At 45.8% G+C, this 17,822-nt stretch overlaps 1 protein-coding gene across 15 annotated transcripts in view; it reads left to right on the top strand.

Annotated features, from left to right (window-relative positions):
• ADGRG2 (adhesion G protein-coupled receptor G2) overlaps positions 1 to 17,822 on the top strand; it is a 237,400-nt gene that overhangs the window by 209,289 nt on the left and 10,289 nt on the right. For all 15 annotated transcript variants that reach the window (XM_085008637.1, XM_085008635.1, XM_085008640.1 and 12 more), the window contains 12 exons: positions 383 to 449; positions 4,909 to 5,300; positions 6,240 to 6,411; positions 6,594 to 6,750; positions 7,892 to 8,035; positions 8,905 to 9,027; positions 9,666 to 9,711; positions 9,828 to 9,931; positions 11,237 to 11,358; positions 12,640 to 12,908; positions 16,718 to 16,817; positions 17,389 to 17,672. In XM_085008637.1, the coding sequence (XP_084864763.1) occupies positions 383 to 449; positions 4,909 to 5,300; positions 6,240 to 6,411; positions 6,594 to 6,750; positions 7,892 to 8,035; positions 8,905 to 9,027; positions 9,666 to 9,711; positions 9,828 to 9,931; positions 11,237 to 11,358; positions 12,640 to 12,908; positions 16,718 to 16,817; positions 17,389 to 17,672 (1,980 nt within the window). The remainder of the gene's footprint in view (positions 1 to 382; positions 450 to 4,908; positions 5,301 to 6,239; positions 6,412 to 6,593; positions 6,751 to 7,891; positions 8,036 to 8,904; positions 9,028 to 9,665; positions 9,712 to 9,827; positions 9,932 to 11,236; positions 11,359 to 12,639; positions 12,909 to 16,717; positions 16,818 to 17,388; positions 17,673 to 17,822) is intronic.

Here is a 17,822-nt window from a genome sequence, read left to right as displayed (position 1 = left end):
TAAAGTTTCAGTGTACTGGATTTGCAAACATGACAAAACAGACTCTATTGCAAGGGGAGAATTCTGTTCGGAGTGCTCGGCCGATTGCTGTCGCGATATATTTACTTCTGAATTCCTCTTAGGAGTTGCTAAAGAGCAGTTGATATTGCATGTATATAACCTGCCCCCAAATTATTCTCTCAATAAATATTTTTAAGTACCTACTATTTATATATAATTGTCAGTATAATGGTATCCAATTTATTTTATCACCTGTTTTGCTCTAATGCCTATTTAAAATGCCATCGGTGTAAGAACCTCAATACTCAATGGCTCTGAGTTTCTACCTTGCCTTATTTTTGACCATGCTTTGTCTTCTTTCTTTTTCTTCTGTCTCCTTCAGAGCAGTGCTGCTGTTCTGTCAGGATCCCCTGCCCTTCCTCTCCGGAAGAGTTAAAAAAACTGCAGTGGTATGTAGCACATATGCTGCCTCTTTTCCTAAAAAAAAAAAAAAAAAAAAAAAAAAAAAAAAAAAAAAAAAAAAAAAAAAAATCAAATTAATTGCCATGCTGGCTAAGGAACTTGGAAATTTTGATGGTGAAAAAGGGCTTTCAATTGTGGGAGAAAGGCAAAGTTTTCTTTCGTATTAAGTTTCCCTTGCCTTAAACCAATGGTTTGCAATCTTGGTTGCACAGCAGAATCACCTGGGGAGCATTAAAAATATCCTGACGTGGAGTTCCCATCGTGGTTCAGCAGAAATGAACCTGACTACCATCTGTGAGGACACAGGTTCGATCCCTGGCCTTGCTCAGTGGGTTAAGGATCCGGAGTTGCCGTGAGCTGTGGTGTAGGTCGCAGACACGGCTCGGATCCTGCCTTGCTGTGGCTGTGGTGTAGGCCAGCAGCTGTAGCTCCTGTTCGACCCCTAGCCTGGGAACCTTCATATGCCGCGGGAGTGGCCCAAAGAAATAGCAAAAAGCCAAAAAAAAAAGTTTTTAAAATGCTTCTGGTGGTTTTAATGGGCAACTAAAGTTGTAAATCACTGCCTTAAGCTCTGCCCCAGTGGAGGTGAGATGGGAGATGGATGCTTCCAAATAGCAGATGATCCTAAAAGTCATGGATGGTGTGGTCACAAATGTATACAAATTTACATGAAAAAACCCCATAAAGTGAATGATTGAAAATGCTCACAAAAGTTCCCACTGATTGGCCTGCCTGCTGGTATTATGGGTGATTTTCTTGTTTCTTTGTTTTTTTTTTTTTTTTTGCAGAATTTTCTGTACCTTTCTACAATCGGATAAAAATTGCATTTAGCAAAAGGACATGTGTTTTTCTTTCTTTCTTTTTTTTTTTTCTTTTCTAGGGCTGCACTCACAGCATATGGAGGTTCCCAGGCTAAGGGTCCAATCGGAGCTGTAGCCGCCGGCCTACACCATAGCCACAGCAATGCCAGATCCAAGCCGAGTCTGCGACCTACACCACAGCTCACGGCAACGCCGGATCCTTAACCCACTGAGCAACCTCAGAGTTCCTATAACCCACTGAGCAATCTCACGGTTTCTAGTCGGATTCATTAACCACTGAGCCACGACGGGAACTCCGGATCCTGCTTTATTTATTTATTTATTTTTGTCTTTTCCGGGCCGCACTTGCGGCATATGAAGGATCCCAGGCTAGGGGTCGAATCGGAGTTGTAGCCGCCGGCCTACACCAGAGCCACAGCAACTCGGGATCTGAGCCACGTCTGTGACCTACACCACAACTCACGGCAACGCCAGATCCTTAACCTACTGAGCGAGGCCAGGGATCAAACCCGTGTCCTCTTGGATGCTAGTCGGGTTCACTAACCACTGAGCCATGACGGGAACTCCGAGATCCTTCATTTCTAACGAGCGCCCAGGTGAAGCAGGTGCTGCTGGTTCATGGATCCTACTTTGAGTTGGGCATGTCTACACAATAGAGCAGGGGTTCTCAATTCTGGCTGCACATTGGAATCATCTGGGGAGTTTTAGAAACACGGAGGCCTGCATCCCACCCTCAGAGATAGTGATGTCATTGGTCTGGGGTGCAGCCCAGGTTTGCAGATTTAAAAAAAAAATTCCTATGTGGGGTGATTCTAATGTGTAACCCAATTGGAGAACCATTAAGCTAGAATTAGATGACGGCCCAGTGTCTTTCCGATACCTTGGTTCTTAAGACTGGCTGTGCCTAGGAAACACCTGGGGCCCTTTTAAAACGGGTCGGTCAGGATTTCCCTGGTCACTGCGGGGGCGTGGGTTCCGCCATGGGCGTGGCCAAAAAAATGAAAAATAAAACTAATGTGTCAAGATGGCTTTCTGAGGTGCTGGAAGTACTCTATATTTTGATCTGGGTGGGGATGATAGAGGTATGCACGTTGCAATTAAAATTTTTATAATTCTTCCCGCTCTAAATGTAACATTAGTACATTTTATTGTATGTAGGCTATGCCTCAGCAAAGAAGCACATTAAAATGAATACCAAAAATTTTTTTAAAACTTTTTAAATTAGGAGTTCCCGTTGTGGCCTAGCAGTAGTGAACCCGACTAGTATCCGTGAGGATGCAGGTTCGATCCCTGGCCTCGCTCTGTGGATTAAGGATCCGGTGTTACCACGAGCTGTGGTGTAGGTCCCAGATGCGGCTCAGATCTGGTGGTGTTGTGGCTGTGGCATAGGCTGGCAGCTGCAGCTCTGATTCAACCCCTAGCGTGGGAACCTCCATATGCTGCAGGTGCGCCCTAAAAAGACCAAAAATTGTTTTAATAAAAAAAAGAATAAAATTAATACGGATGCCTGCACCCACCCGAGATTCTACTTCATTTGGTTTGCGGTGGGAGCCCTGGCACTGGCGCTAAAGAACGCCAAGGTTTCTACAGTCTAGGTGGTATTGCCCACTACTGCTCTGCCACTCCCCATGTACTTCACCCGGTGGATGGAGGGCTCTGACTAGCAGAAGTGACAAGGGCAGTACAGGGCAACCTCTTCATGGTGGAGCCCAGTGATGGAGAGCCCCATACTGGAAGGTCTGGTTTAGGCAGACGGCCAGATAACACGAAGGAAATTGAATTTACACTTAGCAAAACACCTTTGCCACGACTTGGCTACATGGGCTGCTGCCTTATACAATTTAGGGACTGGAGCCTTAGAGAAGTTGGGTGGATTGCCCAGAGGAGCAGTGACAGCTGGATCCCTGGCCAAGGCGTCGAGACACATCTTTCTGACTCTCTGGCACCCCTTTGTCCACATTGCTTCCTGAACCTCAGGCCAGGAGGGAGAGGCCGCCAACCCGATGCTTGGTCCAGACTGGGTTGAGCTGGCATTTCTTTTTATGCATGTGACTTTCCTTACGTTTCTCAACCTGATGTTCCTCCCTCCTCTAACCCCAGAGAAGCTTCAAGAACACGTTCTCATCGGTGTTCTAAGTCGCCATCTAACACTGGATCCCTCGGAGGCTTCCCTGGGCGATCGTTTGTTGCCTCTTCTAGTTGCTCCTCCTCCCATCCCAAGACTGGTGGATCTTGTGCCAGATGGTAGATGAGTTCCCAGCCTTCCATGGACCTGTGAGCCTCACCCCACCCCAAGACCACCTGACTCAGACACTGAGGAGAAGGCCACAAACCTATGTTTTAAAAAAATCCTTTGGGTAATTCTCAGGCACAGCCAAGTTTGAGAACCACTGGGCTACAGTAACAGTGAGAGCGTAGCTACAGTCGTAGCTGGGGACCAGCCTTTTGGTCCCAGCTTGATGGATTTTTTCATTAGCAAACAAGATTATCTTGGTCACATTCTATGTGCTAGTTAGTGCCCATGGCAAAATAGCAGGATAAAATTTGATTCAATTTCCTGTGCTCATCAGTTTCACAAAAATGTATTTCTTGTTAACTCAATTTAAGACTTTCTTGAAACAAAATTCAATTAGTTGAAGAAAAAAAATGGCAGTGTGATTTTCCTCTCCCAGCCAATGTCACCAGTGCATGCAAATGACCTAAATTTGAAGTTTCTTGGAAGGGAAGCACTTATTTGTGACCCACCAAGAAGACCAGCAGGAGAATTTGCTGACCTTAAAATTTTCTCTTCTACAATTCACTGACAATGATTTTACATATTTTTCTAATATCTATCAACACGCAGGAGATTGTAATTGTAATGGACAGAATTATGTTCTTTGGTTGCAAAAACTGTAAGAAAAAATTGAAGAACATTTTATTGTTACTGGAAAATGTAGAGCTGCTTTTCCGTTTACACCATACCCTTTGAACCTGATATTAATACTGAGTTGACACCAGAGTTATTGAATTGATTATGGACATAGTTCTGAAGTAGATATGCTTTAGCCTCTAAGTCAAATCAGTTGTTCTAAAAACTATGAGCCCGTTTTATCAGTGTGAATTTGAATCTTAAAGGAAAAAGATACTCTGATGTTTGACTCGGTTTTTAGAAAAAAAAAATGTATGTCTGTTTGGAACGGTGTGGGCGCTTGGTTCTGTTTTTTTCTTGAGAATCAATTTTGTAAAAATCTAAAAAAAGAAAAAGAGATTCCTAGTTTATGGAAAGCCACCCATTGGGTCACAAGGCATTTTTAATAGCTTCCCTCCCTAAGAGGCACCTGGAAACGTTACAAGATGTCAACTGACTGATAAGTGATAAAGTTTCGGGTCCAGGAGCAGCAGTGAACAAGTGAAGCAGAAATGGGAATTCATAAAGAGCATCCCTGCTGGCTAATTCCTTTCACAGGGGGAGGTAATGGCAGTGGGCAGGGGCAGGAGGCCAGTGGCAGGTACATGGAGGGCGTGCAGTGGCAGGTCCCTGATGCAGCCATGTCACCTTGGTGATGTCACAGCGTTGCCAGAAGAGATTAGCCTCTATAGCTCATTTGTGTCTCACACGCATCTTTCTGATTCTTTCCTTTAGTGACCCACAGGATCCCGTTGCGTGTCTTGCTGGTCATCCACATGGCCCACCACCTTCTTCTTCCAGAAATTCCATCCTATTTTCTCCTCCGGCCACCATTGTGTCCCAGTTGTCCAGTGCCTTCCCTTTTTCTGAGCCTCTAGCTCATCCCCCTGTGACCCAGAGCCCTCACTCTCCAACCAGGGAGATTCCCCTTCCTTCTCCCCGGCCTTCAGCTCCCATAGCTTCCAGCCCTGCCATTGATACGCCCCCACAATCTAGAACTATCTCTTCCCTTACGTCCCCAAGTGATCTTTTGGACACCCTGCCACCTGTGAAAGCCTCACTTCCCTCTCCCATCACGTCTGCCGCTGCGAATGTCATCACGACCAGCACACCTCCTGACAAGACAGGTAAATATGAGAAGCCACACTGTTCCCACGTTTGTTGTAATTCTAGGTCGCAGATGTGGCTGTGGGGTAGGCTGGCAGCTGTAGCTCCAATTTGACCCTTAGCCTGGGAACCTCCATATGCCTCGGGTGCAGCCCTAAAAAGCAAAAAAAAAAAAAAAATCAGGCTTACAGCTGTTAGTCCAGCTGTTAATTTCATAATATTCTCCTTCCCACAAAAGAGCTTCTAGTTACCCATATCAAGTTCTGTATGCATGATATAAATACATGTATATTTGTGCTTATACAAATATACACTAATGCACTTGAACATTTTTTTAAGTTAGGTTTCTTGAAGTATAATTTACATACAGTAAAATTCATCCAGTTCTATGGATGAATGAAATTTTTATGGTTCTGGGGGGTTAGATAAACACCCACAGTCACGTAAACCACCATCATCGTCTAGGACATTGCCCCTGTCCCCGAGGTTTCCTCTTGTCCCGTGATAGTCAACTCCTACTCACCACCCCCAGCCTCTGGCACCACTGATCTGTTGTGTTTCCCTATGCTCTCAATTTTTCTGGAACGACGTATGAAGAGAATCACTCAGTATGTAGCCTTTTGAGTCGGGCTTCTTTGACTTAATGCATTGGACTGTTGCAGACCCATCCATGTTGTTGCATGAGTCAGTAGCTCCTTCCTTTTTGTAACTGAATAATAGTCCATTGTATGGATGAACCAGTTTGTTTAATCACTCTCTAGTTGATGGACATTTGGGCAGTTTCCAGTTTGGGATGATTATGAAGCTATTATAAACATTTATGAACATGTCTTAAGACATGTTTTCATCTCCCTGGGGCAAATACCTAGGAGTGGGTTTGCCAGGTCACAGAGTCTCTGCATGTTTCTCGGTGATTTTTCCATTATGTGTTCATAAGGTGATTTGGCCCTCTGTTGTAGAAATCGTTCACACGAGCAGCATCAGTGTTTCTGATCTCGAGAACCAAGTGTCCCGGATGGAGAAGGCTCTGTCCTTAGGCAGCTTGGAGCCTAACCTCGCAGGACAGATGGTACACCAAGTCAGCAATCTCCTTCATTCCCCGCCCACCTTGCTGGCCCCTTTGGCCCAAAGGTATGACTTAGCAAACCCTAGGTGCTCGTAAGAGGGGACTCGCTACTGATAATGGTGCTTCTGTATGATTAATTATAGCCAAGTATTGTTCTCCCACGGACGAGGTTCATAATGGCTTATTCTGCTTAGACTGGGAAAAACAACGTGGAGTGCTGAGTTTGAACTACTACGTCTCTTTACAGATTACTGAGAGTAGTGGACGACATCGGCTTACAGCTGAATTTTTCAACCAAGACCATAAGTCTGACCTCCGCTTCTTTGGCTCTGGCTGTGATCAGAGTGAATGCCAGTAATTTTGACACAACTACCTTTGCTGCCCAAGACCCTGCACATCTTCAGGTACATGCACATTTCTTGTGGAAAAGACCTTTCCTCTTTTCTTTTTTTTAAGGGCTGCACCTGCAGCATATGGAAATTCCCAGGCTAGGGGTCTCATCGGAGCTGCAGCTGCCGGCCTATGCCACAGCCACAGCCACAGCCACTGGGGATCCCAGCCTTGTCTGCAACCTACACCACAGCTGGCAGCAACGTGGGATCCTTAACCCACTGAGCGAGGCCAGGGATCAAACCCCCATCCTCACAGACACTATGTCAGGTTTTTAACCTGCTGAGCCACAATGCGAACTCCGGGACCTTTTCTTGTATATGTTTCAAGTCCTTGTTTCTTCATGACTGAGGCAGTTACTGCTAATACTCAGGGGTGATATTCAAAATATTTAACCTCTGGAACAATGAGCCACCGCAGGTTCAAAAAAAGGACATTGGTCTTGGCTGGAGCAGGACCTCAGAGGCCCTTGTTGCGTCCAGCGTTAACCCTTTAGCAGCCGGGGTGGGGGTAAAGGGGGGGGGTTGTCCAGTGGGTTCCACGCAGCTGGGAGAACAGGGACACCAGCTGTTTATCAACCCATTTCAATATTTTAACAAGCGTTATGACTACACTGGTGTGAGTAATGGTGCTGAGTATCAATCGTGCTTCTAGTGTTTCTCTATCCACCTAGTAGAGGGATTAGGGGCTGAAAACACCCACGTAAAACCAAGTCTTGCCTTGTAAGTTAGTTTTTATCGTCTTTCCCTTTACAAGTTTGGTACATGTGGTTCTATGATGACTTTGCTCTAACAGGTCACCAAATCGGCGTGTCTGTCGTTATGGTCTCCTGGGCTCTGCAGTTAGCCTGAACTTTCTTTTTTTTCCCTTCAAGCTTTACTGCGATACAATTGGCACAATATCCTGCACTTTCTGCCTGTTTCTGTGTATCCTTTATCCTCAGAATGTTTTCTTTTCTGCTCTGAGGTCGCATCTCCCTATTACACAGGCTCTGATTTTGAAGCAGTCAGGAAAACAAGAAGAATTGATTTTACATCAAGAACCACAAATAAATGTCCTTACAGGCTCCTCTGTCTTAAGTAGTTGTGGTGTTTCCCATCTCATCATGATACTACTAGCCTCACATATTCTTATGATCTTCTACTTGGTTTTCAGGTTTCTCTGGAAACTCAGGCTCCTGAGAATAGTATAGGTGCTATTACTCTGCCTTCCTCACTGATGAGTAATTTACCCGCTAATGATGTGGCGCTAGCTTCCAGGGTGCAGTTCAACTTTTTTGAAACACCTGCCCTGTTTCAGGTAAGGGTGCCTCTAATTGCTTTTGCTTTAGTTTTTTTTTTTTTTTTTTTGGGGGGGGGAGGTTTAATCCTCCTAGTCTTAAGCCTGCTAGAAGTCAAATTATTTTTTAATTTTTTTATCTTTTTAGGGCCGCCACCTGCGGCACATGGAGGTTCCCAGGCTAGGGGCAGAATCGGAGCTGCAGTCGCCAGCCTACACCACAGCCACAGCAACGCCAGATTTGAGCCATGTCTGCAACCTACACCACAGCTCACGGCAACGCCAGATCCTTCACCTACTGAGTGAAGCCAGGGATCGAACCCGCAACGTCATGGTTCCTAGTCGGATTTGTTTCTGCTGTGCCACGACGGGAACTCCTGTAGTTTATTTTTAAACAGGTCCTAGTGATGCTGGCGAGGATAAATAACTGACACAGAGCATTTATCAGTTGTGGCACCATCTCATAAGCAGTTAGAAATGTTAACTCTAATCCTCTGGACAATCCCGTGAGGGAGAACCTATGAAGCTGTCATGCCCATTTTACAGATGAGGACATGGAGGCACAGAGAGGTTAAGTAACTGGAAGTTCTTTGCTCAAGAACACACAACTCACATGGCTCGATGTTGTGTTCCCTTTAAGATTCATGAGGGCCTGATTGTGTCAGCCTTCAAAATTTAACTCAATATTGAGAGCAGCGTGTCGTGGCACAAGCTCTGCTTCTGTGTGTGGTCCTTGGGAAAGTCACTTGACTCCCTGCCCCTGAATTCCTGCCCTGGGTAGTACAATAACCAGTGTGGACTAAATAGTTCTTCGGGCGCCTTCTAGCGCTGATCGCGGCGGGTAATGTTTCGATGTCCTTTGCTGTCTTACTGACTCTTCGATGTGCTAGGACCCTGCCTTGGAGAACCTCTCTCTCATCAGCTATGTCATATCCTCGAGCATCGCGAACCTGACAGTCAAGAACTTGACAAGGAACGTGACGGTGACATTAAAGCACGTCGACCCGAGCCAGGTGGGAGGGGCCTGCTGGCCGGTTCCTTGACCAGAAACACCTCATGCAAGCTCTGCCCGTGAGACTCGGCCCGAGACGAAGCAGATCCAGCCGAACCTTAGACCCGGTTAGGGAAGCCCGTAGGCCTGGAACCACAGCGCCCCGCCGCCGCTGGGTTTGCAGGTGCCCAGGCGCGGACCTCCTGACTCCCAAGAAGGAGCAGTGCGGAAAGCAAGCTCTTGGTGCCCGTCTTTAGTGCCCTTAGATCTGCGGCTGCGGGCCTGACGCTCACCTCCAAAGAGAAAGCGTCGTAGTTCAATTTACATTGAACATCATCTATGAGCTCGCTAGTCAAGGGATAGGTTACAGCCCTGCCGCAGCAGCAGCACCTGAGAGCTTGCTAGAAATGCAGACTCTCAGGCCCCAACCCCGACCCACTGCATCAGAATGTGCCTTTTAACACGGGCACGATTGCTGAGTTTAAGTTCGGACCGATATGAGACGCTCTTGCTTCCAGAGGCCCGTCTAAAATGAGAACTCTTCTACAATCAAGAGTGAGATTGTGAAATTTTAAAAAATCATCATTTTTTTTTCTAATTGCTTTTCAGGTTTTTTTAGTTCAGTAAATTAATGATTTGTAATTTCTCTCTCTGCTACAGGATGACTTAAGAGTGAGATGTGTATTTTGGGACTTGGGCAGAAACGGTAGGTTCCAGCCATACCTTTTTCCAAGTCTTGAGTGGATAGGAGGAGGGGGTTCAGGGAAGAAGGAGCAGTGATTGGTGCGGTTGCTGATGGGACACGCTTTCCAATGCCAACAGGTGGCAGAGGAGGCTGGTCATCTGATGGCTGCTCCGTCAAAGCCCGGAGGCTGAATGAAACCACCTGTACCTGCAGCCACCTCACAAGCTTCGGCGTCCTACTGGTAATATCCCCACCCTGCCTGGCCTTAGATTCTGGGTCTGAGGGGTAGCTGGGCATCATACTGTGGTGTTTAGCCTGACAGATGACTTGGATAGGTCAGCAGATTTCATCATACTCTGACGAAGTTATAGACCAATGAAGTCACTCTTCTGGAGTTCCCGTCGTGGTGCAGCAGAAACAAATCTGACTAGGAACCATGAGGTTGCGGGTTCGATCCCTGGCCTCGCTCAGTGGGTGAAGGATCCGGCGTTGCTGTGAGCTGTGGTGTAGGTCACAGACGTGGCTCGGATCTGGCATTGCTGCGGCTGTGGTGTAGGCCAACAGCTGTACCCCCGATTTGACCCCTAGCCTGGGAACCTCCACATGCTTTGGGTGTGGCCCTAAAAAGACAACAAGAAAAGAAATTACTCTTCTCATAAGCAGATGTACTTGAAGGGAACTACTTGAACATAGAAGTGTTATTTCTCATTTTATTTTTATGTTTTTCTTTTTTAAATAGCTATAAGAGGACTAGAGAATTCAGATTAAAATGGGTAATAAAAATTACTTAGTTTGCAATGCACTTTAAAATTTTTACAAGGAGTTCCCGTTGTGGCTCAGCGGAAATGAACCTGACTAGTATCCATGAGGTTGCCGGTTTAATCCCTAGCCTCACTCAGTGGGTCAAGGATCCAGCATTGCTGTAAGCTGTGGTATAGGTTGCAGACATGGCTTGGATCTGGCGTGGCTGTGGCTGTGGCTGTGGCTTATGCCAGCAGCTCTAGCTCCGATTCTACCCCTACCTGCCGCACCTGCAGTCCTAAAAAGCAAAAAAAAAAAAAAAAAAATTTACAAAACGCTTTGACATAAATTGTCTTATTTAATTTCCCCAACAAGATAAGTAGAGTGGGGCATTTTTATTGTCATTTTAATGAAGTCAGAATTAAGACATTTGTTAGGTAATTGTCCACAGTCATAGAACTAAGAAATATAAGAACCAGAAGCCAGATTTAAGTCTTTGTGCTCCTCGCCCTGCGCTTTTCCAGTGTAGCATAATGCAGTCATTAAGCACATGGGCTTTGGAGCCACCCAGACCTGAATTTGAATCCTGACCCCTCTCTTTGTAGCTGTGTGACCCTGGGCGAATTACTTAACCTCTCTGTGCCTCAGTTTTATTTATCTTTACATGATGATAATAAATGTGCCTACCTTGTAGGCTTGTTGAACAGACTATGGGTGGGCACTTAGAACACCCAATAAATGTAAATTATGACCCTGTAATCTATTTTAAAAGATCTGGTCTTGAAAGCAATATTTTATTTTCCAGGACCTGTCTCGAACATCCTTGCCACCCGCTCAGATGATGGCTCTGACATTTATCACCTATATTGGTTGTGGGCTTTCATCAATTTTTCTGTCAGTTACTCTTGTAACCTACATAGCCTTTGAGTGAGTATCCACAGGTGGAAACTTGGCTTCTCGGTGTTCTCCTTGGCCGAGCTTATGCTGTCCACCCATCCACTGGGGCCACCCATTCTGTAAAACTTGATGGGCCTTTTGGGTTGACGTACGTCCTCCCACTAGTCTGTGCACTCCCTGCATAATTTTTGTACCCTAAAATTATGCCTAGGACCTAGGCGACATTCAGTGAGAAACGAAAGATAGATGGAGACCCCGAAACCTAAGAGTTCACCGTATGAAATAGACCATAGCTGCATGTACAGCATGAGAGCTGTGTTTAATATATTAAGTTTCCAGATTTATAGCGAGCAGACACAAAAGATTAAATACATTAACGGGTGTCGGGATCACGAAGAATAAAGGGTGTCAAACCTCACTGAAAAATATAGATACTTAGTGAGCGTGGCTTTGTAGGTCAAAGCAAGAATGACATTCCAAACAACGGCATCGCCTTCTTGGTTCCTTTGGGCACTTTGGGGGGACAGGGAATTCCAATGAAATCTGTTGGAAAAGAAGGATATATAGGCACTTTTATTGCATTAACTAAATGAAACAATATGTAAGTTATGGGATTTCGAGTTTGGACACTGATCAGGAAATGTACAACTTCGCTTTGAGTGCCAAACTTAGGGTCCAGCTGTGACTACAGATCTTCTAGTGGACCTTTGGAAATAGGATTAATGAGACTCAATTACTATCAGGCCAGCCATTACTCAGAATGATTTCATCCGATCTAATTTCACACACATAAACATGCACATGTCATCAATTAGCTGTATTTTCCTATGCCTGTTTCCTTTAGCTATAGTTTGACCTCTTCTTTCCATGATCTCATTTTAACCACTAACGTAAGATAACAGGAGAATCTGGCTGTGTTTTGAAGATCTGGATATAGGAGCCTGTTGTACGAGAAGCAGCAGCAGTGCTTCTGGAAGTGGTTTAGGGCAAAGGGGTGGGTGCTCAAGTAGATTCTACTGCAAACCATTGGAAAGGCTGGCTCAACAGTCACGTATGTCAAAGGTCCCACAGAAATGTAAACATGAATTTTCCACATGGTTATCACTGATGAGGATTCTGTTTAGATTTCTTTTCTGTGTTGTTACTGTTGGTTTCAGTGCTCCCCCCACCACATACACACGCACTCAAAGAGAGGAAAGTGATGCATATAGACGCTCAGCAAGGAATACAAATAAATTGTGTGGGACTCAGATGCTCACAGGAGCACTGGCAGATTGTGATGCTAATTCTTGTCTTGGCCTTTCTGAGCAGAAAGATCCGGCGGGACTACCCTTCCAAAATCCTCATCCAGCTGTGCGCAGCCCTGCTCCTGCTGAACCTGGTGTTCCTCTTGGACTCGTGGATTGCTTTGTATGACATAAGAGGCCTTTGCATCTCAGTGGCCGTATTTCTGCATTATTTTCTCTTGGTCTCATTCACATGGATGGGCCTGGAAGCATTCCACATGTACCTGGCCCTCGTCAAAGTGTTCAACACTTACATCCGAAAATACATTCTTAAATTCTGCGTCGTCGGTTGGGGTAGGTATCGTTTTTGCTGGCACCTCGCTTGAGCTTCCTCTGCATTTCCTCCAGGGCTCTGATTGTTTCTCGAATAGAGACAACGAGGAAACAGGTCACACTTGGCAGGTTTCTAAAACAGCTTGAGTCTCCTTTTCCTGTTTCATGGCCCAAAGAGCCACCTTATCAAGCCTCTTTCTAGAACATCTATATATTTCCCCTGTGTTGGTGATGAATACAACACTCTTTGAGGTCAGGGCTATTGAGTCCTCTTTGTATCTCCAGCACCTCCAACTGGGGCTGGCACACAGAAGGTGCTCAGTCAACTGAAAATATTAGCTTGGTGACAATGAGGCCAAACTCTCAGTCCCTAAGCTCCCGGCTGTCCTCGCTCTGCTCCGTTCCTTGTAGGTATCTCAGGTGTACATGACACTGTGCTCATAAGGACAGAGTGAAAGGATGTACAGATAAAACCTAATGAAACTTTCTTGCCACACCAGCACTGTATGTCAGATCATGCCACCTGTTGGTGATGGGTTAAAAGTCCTAGATGCCCCCAGGATCTGGAAAGTTTCTTCATCAAACTCTGCACCAAATGTAGGAGCTTCCTGCACTTGACTTATCCTTGACTGAAAATAATTTAGCCTCTGCTTGAATACTTCTGTTATTGGGGAGCTCATTACCTTAATTAAAAAACAAAATCTCGAGTTCCTGTTGTGATGCAGCAGAAACGAATCCAACTAGGAACCATGAGGTTGAGGGTTCGATCCCTGGCCTCGCTCAGTGGGTTGAGGATCCGGCATTGCCGTGAGCTGTGGTATAGGTCACAGAAGCAGCTTGGATCCCACGTTGCTGTGGCTATAGTGTAGGCCGGTGGCTACAGCTCCGATTCAACCCCTAGCCTGGGAACCTCCATATGCCGCCAGTTCGGCCCTAAAAAGACATAAACAGAAATCTGACTGAGTACATTTTAAAGATCTTACTGGCTTTTTTCAATAATTCATGAATGAAGTTGGGCAGCGTCCAGTCTAGCAGATAGAAAGGAGCTCCGAGGAGCTGAACTACATGAAAGACTTTTTATAGGCAGAAGGAAACAGGAACAAAGTCGTTCTTGGCAAAAAAAAAAAAAAAAAAAAAAGAGGGTTAGTTATCACAAAGTTTCTTCCTTTAGGGGATGGCAGTGCTGATAAGGCAATTTCTGATTGACTGGCTAAGATTCCATTTCTAGGAGAGCCGAAGCTGCGACGGAGTTCAGTCTCTCAGTTCAGTGACCTGTGGCTGCTTAAGCAACTCCATTTGGGGTCTGTTGTCTTGAAATACCTTACAAGGCAGCTAAGGTCCGTTTTCTAAAGCTCACCAGTTACGTTTTTCCACTAAGTTCACCTGGCTCTCTGGCGGGCATTTCCCCAGCAGTCTTGCTTTTGCTCTCTCAGGGAAAAAAATAATAAGCTGGCACCTCTTCTACCAAGAGTTTTTTAGAAAATCTACAAGTTATATATAACATTATGTCTAATGCCCTATTTCTCAGTGTAGTTTCACACAAGTAACCCCACAACAGACAAGCCAGTGACGTTAGCGAGGCAGGTGTTGCTCCTAGCTGGTGAAGAATGTGGCTCCAATGATGACATGATTTACCCTAATTCCCATGGCTCGAGAACAGCCGAGCCGGGCTTTCTAATTTTTTGACTTTTTTTGTTTTTTGTTTTTTTTTTTTTTGCTTTTTAGGGCCGAACCCCCGGCCTTTGGAGGTTCCCAGGCTACGGGTTGAATCAGAGCTACAGCGGCCGGTCTGCACCACAGCCACAGCAACTTGGGATCCGAGCCGCGTCTGCGACCTACACCACAGCTCACGGCAACGCCAGATCCTTAACCCACTGAGCGAGGCCAGGGATCGAACCCACAACCTAAAGGTTCCTAGTCGGATTCCTTTCCGCTGCGCCACGATGGGAACTCCCTGGCTTTCTCATTTCTTAGGCATATCCCTTCCACTGTATTAGAGCCGCCATCCTTCCCAGACTCCCTCCTCTTCTTCAGGCTACATGTGCCTCCGTGTATAGTCCCTGCACAACGGGATTGCAGGCCCTTTACCTCCCTTGTCACCCTGTCATTTTATCTTTGTGAAGAGCAATAGAACAACCTTCCTAGAAAGATAAGTTGCTTATTCTCAGAAAAATCAGTCACCGCTGCTGATCTTGGGCATGGATTCTGTCTTCTCTGTAGAATCCCTAAAGGTCAGATTCCTTTGTCAGGGAGAAGCTCCACACCTGTAGTATTTTATTTTTAGGCAAGTGTGTCACTTAGGAAGTCTCCCTATGCCAATGTCCTCATAAGGTACAAATATAAAAGAGTGAAATATTACATTAGTTTGTACCAGGTACTGCGACCTCTCTATGAGAAGGAGTTGGTTTTTTGTTGTTGTTGTTTTTTTTTTTTTCATTTGTTTGTTGGTTGGTTTACCAGAGCCTTGAGGTTGGATGATGTCAGGCTGGCCAGCTTGGGTGCGAGGTGGTAGGGTGGAGGGGCGAGAGGCACTCCTTCCCAGCTCAAGGCCACTTTAAGTGGGGAGGCGCCTTCTCACTGGGCTTCTTAGCAGAAGTACCCGTGGACCCTTGAAAGAGCCATTGTAGTGGCAGGCAGCACCCCCAAATCAACCTGCTCAGGCCTCTCAGTCCAGGAGTGGGTTCCAAACAATCAGTTGAGGACTTTGGGGTTCACGATGAAAGATTTTCCAGAAGTTGCCAGTAACCCTAAGAGATTATTTAGTTTACATTTTGAAGTCCTTCACGTTGCCTGCCCCGTGACCCTTAAAATGTGTACAAGTTAAGGGTAACACTAGCTGCCGTAGGGGACAAACCTTGAAATGTCAGAAGATAATTTCGGAGTTCCCGTTGTGGCGCAGTGGTTAACGAATCCCACTAGGAACCATGAAGTTGCGGGTTCGATCCCTGCCCTTGCTCAGTGGGTTAAGGATCCGGCGTTGCCGTGAGCTGTGGTGTAGGTTGCAGACGCGGCTCGGATCCCGCGTTGCTGTGGCTCTGGTGTAGGCTGGTGGCTACAGCTCCGATTTGACCCCTAGCCTGGGGACCTCCATATGCCGCGGGAGCGGCCCAAGAAATGGCAAAAAGACAAAAAAAAAAAAAAAAGATAATTTCTCACTCATGTGCTGTCCAGTTAGCAGGAGTGGAGGGTTCTCCGGCCTTTTGATTATTCAGGATCCAAGCTGCTGGAGACTGTGCCTCAAGACAGGGCTTCCAAGGTTGCCCTGAACTGGGAAGGAAAGAGTAGAGCATCTCATAGGTTTGTTTTGGGTTTTTGTTTGTTTGTTTTGTTTTAGGGGTGCATCCGTGGCACATGGATGCTCCCAGGCTACGGGTTGAAATGGAGCTACCAGCTGCCGGCCTACCCCACAGCCACCGCAACCGGGGATCCGAGCCGCGTCTGTGACCTACACCACAGCCCACGGTAACGCCAGACCCCCGACCCACTGAGCGAGGCCAGGGATCCTCATGCATCCTAGTGAGGGTTGTTCACCGCGGAGCCATGACGGGAACTCCTCACAGGAGGTTTTTATGGGCTAAGCCGAGAGATGGAGCAAATCGCTTCAGTCTTTATCCCACGGGCCAAGACCTAGTCAAATGGCCACATACACCCAGCTGTATGAGAGGCTGGGAGATGTCCAGCCATGTGCCAGGAATGAAAAGAAACTGGCTTTGGTGACTAGCTCACCAGTCTCTGCTATCTCCGAAGAAAACAGGATGTGATCCCTGTTCTTTTTTAGCATCACCCTTGGTTTTTAGAACTCTGTGTGACCACTGTGTCCCGTCCTCCAGGGGTACCAGCCGTGGTCGTGACCATCGTCCTGATTATCTCTCCAGATAACTATGGGCTTGGATCCTATGGCAAATTCCCCAACGGGTCACCTGATGACTTGTGAGTACGAGGCCCCCCCATGGAAGGTCAAGTGAACTGGAAAACAGAATTCTCCAAGAGAATGGAGGATGCAATTAGCATAGCCACTCTGGCTCTCCTCCTAATAAAACCCAGTAACATTTACAGCAGACTTTGCAGTTATACATATAATGAGATGAGCTAGTTAGAAAAGCCCCCTACTACTTAACGATGGAAAAAATGAATCAGGAGGAAGTATTTTGAAAATACTTTTATAAGCCTCTGATAAACATGAAAGACCACCTACACTATATTAGTAAAGACTCTTGGAATAGGGTTCCTAGGATTTAAAGGGGATAAAATCTTTTAATGTTTTCAAAGACTATTTTTTAAATACTTTAACTCACCAAGTATCCTAAAAGAAAATCTCTGGAATTTTTTTTTTCCCCCAGAGCTACAAATGACTGGAGATCCGAGGTTTTATTTTTTTATTATTTTTGTTTGTTTTTGTAGGAAAACGTTTCAGTAAAACAGTACAATTCATTGTTATTATTTTGACCTATATTTCAGCACCGTGATATGTTTTCCCTGTTTTTTCCCCCCCAAATTCCAGTTGCTGGATCAACAGCAATGCTGTCTTCTATATTACGGTTGTGGGATATTTCTGTGTGATATTTTTGCTGAACGTCAGCATGTTCATTGTGGTCCTGGTTCAGCTCTGTCGAATTAAAAAGAAGAAGCAACTGGGAGCCCAGCGAAAAACCAGTATTCAGGACCTCAGGAGCGTTGCCGGCATTACGTTTTTGCTGGGAATTACTTGGGGCTTTGCCTTCTTTGCCTGGGGACCAGTTAACGTCACCTTCATGTATCTCTTCGCCATCTTTAACACCTTGCAAGGTAAGCTCTACAGCACTCAGGATGCATGCAGCGACCCAGTTGGACTGAAAAATAGCGCTAGTAAGAGTATCCGCAAAATGGCTTATTTAGTAGCTTAAGATATATCTGTTGAAAAAACAGGTTTATCTTTGAGGAAGGAGGCTCTGAGAC

The sequence above is a fragment of the Sus scrofa genome, chromosome X (assembly GCF_054392235.1).
Source record: "Sus scrofa isolate SSC_HxYL_T2T_F1_AM1 chromosome X, Sscrofa_HxYL_maternal_Yorkshire_Landrace_v2.0, whole genome shotgun sequence".
Classification (NCBI taxonomy): Eukaryota; Metazoa; Chordata; class Mammalia; order Artiodactyla; family Suidae; genus Sus; species Sus scrofa.
Note: the sequence above shows the minus strand (reverse complement) of the source record. Positions and strands in the feature narration are given on the sequence as shown.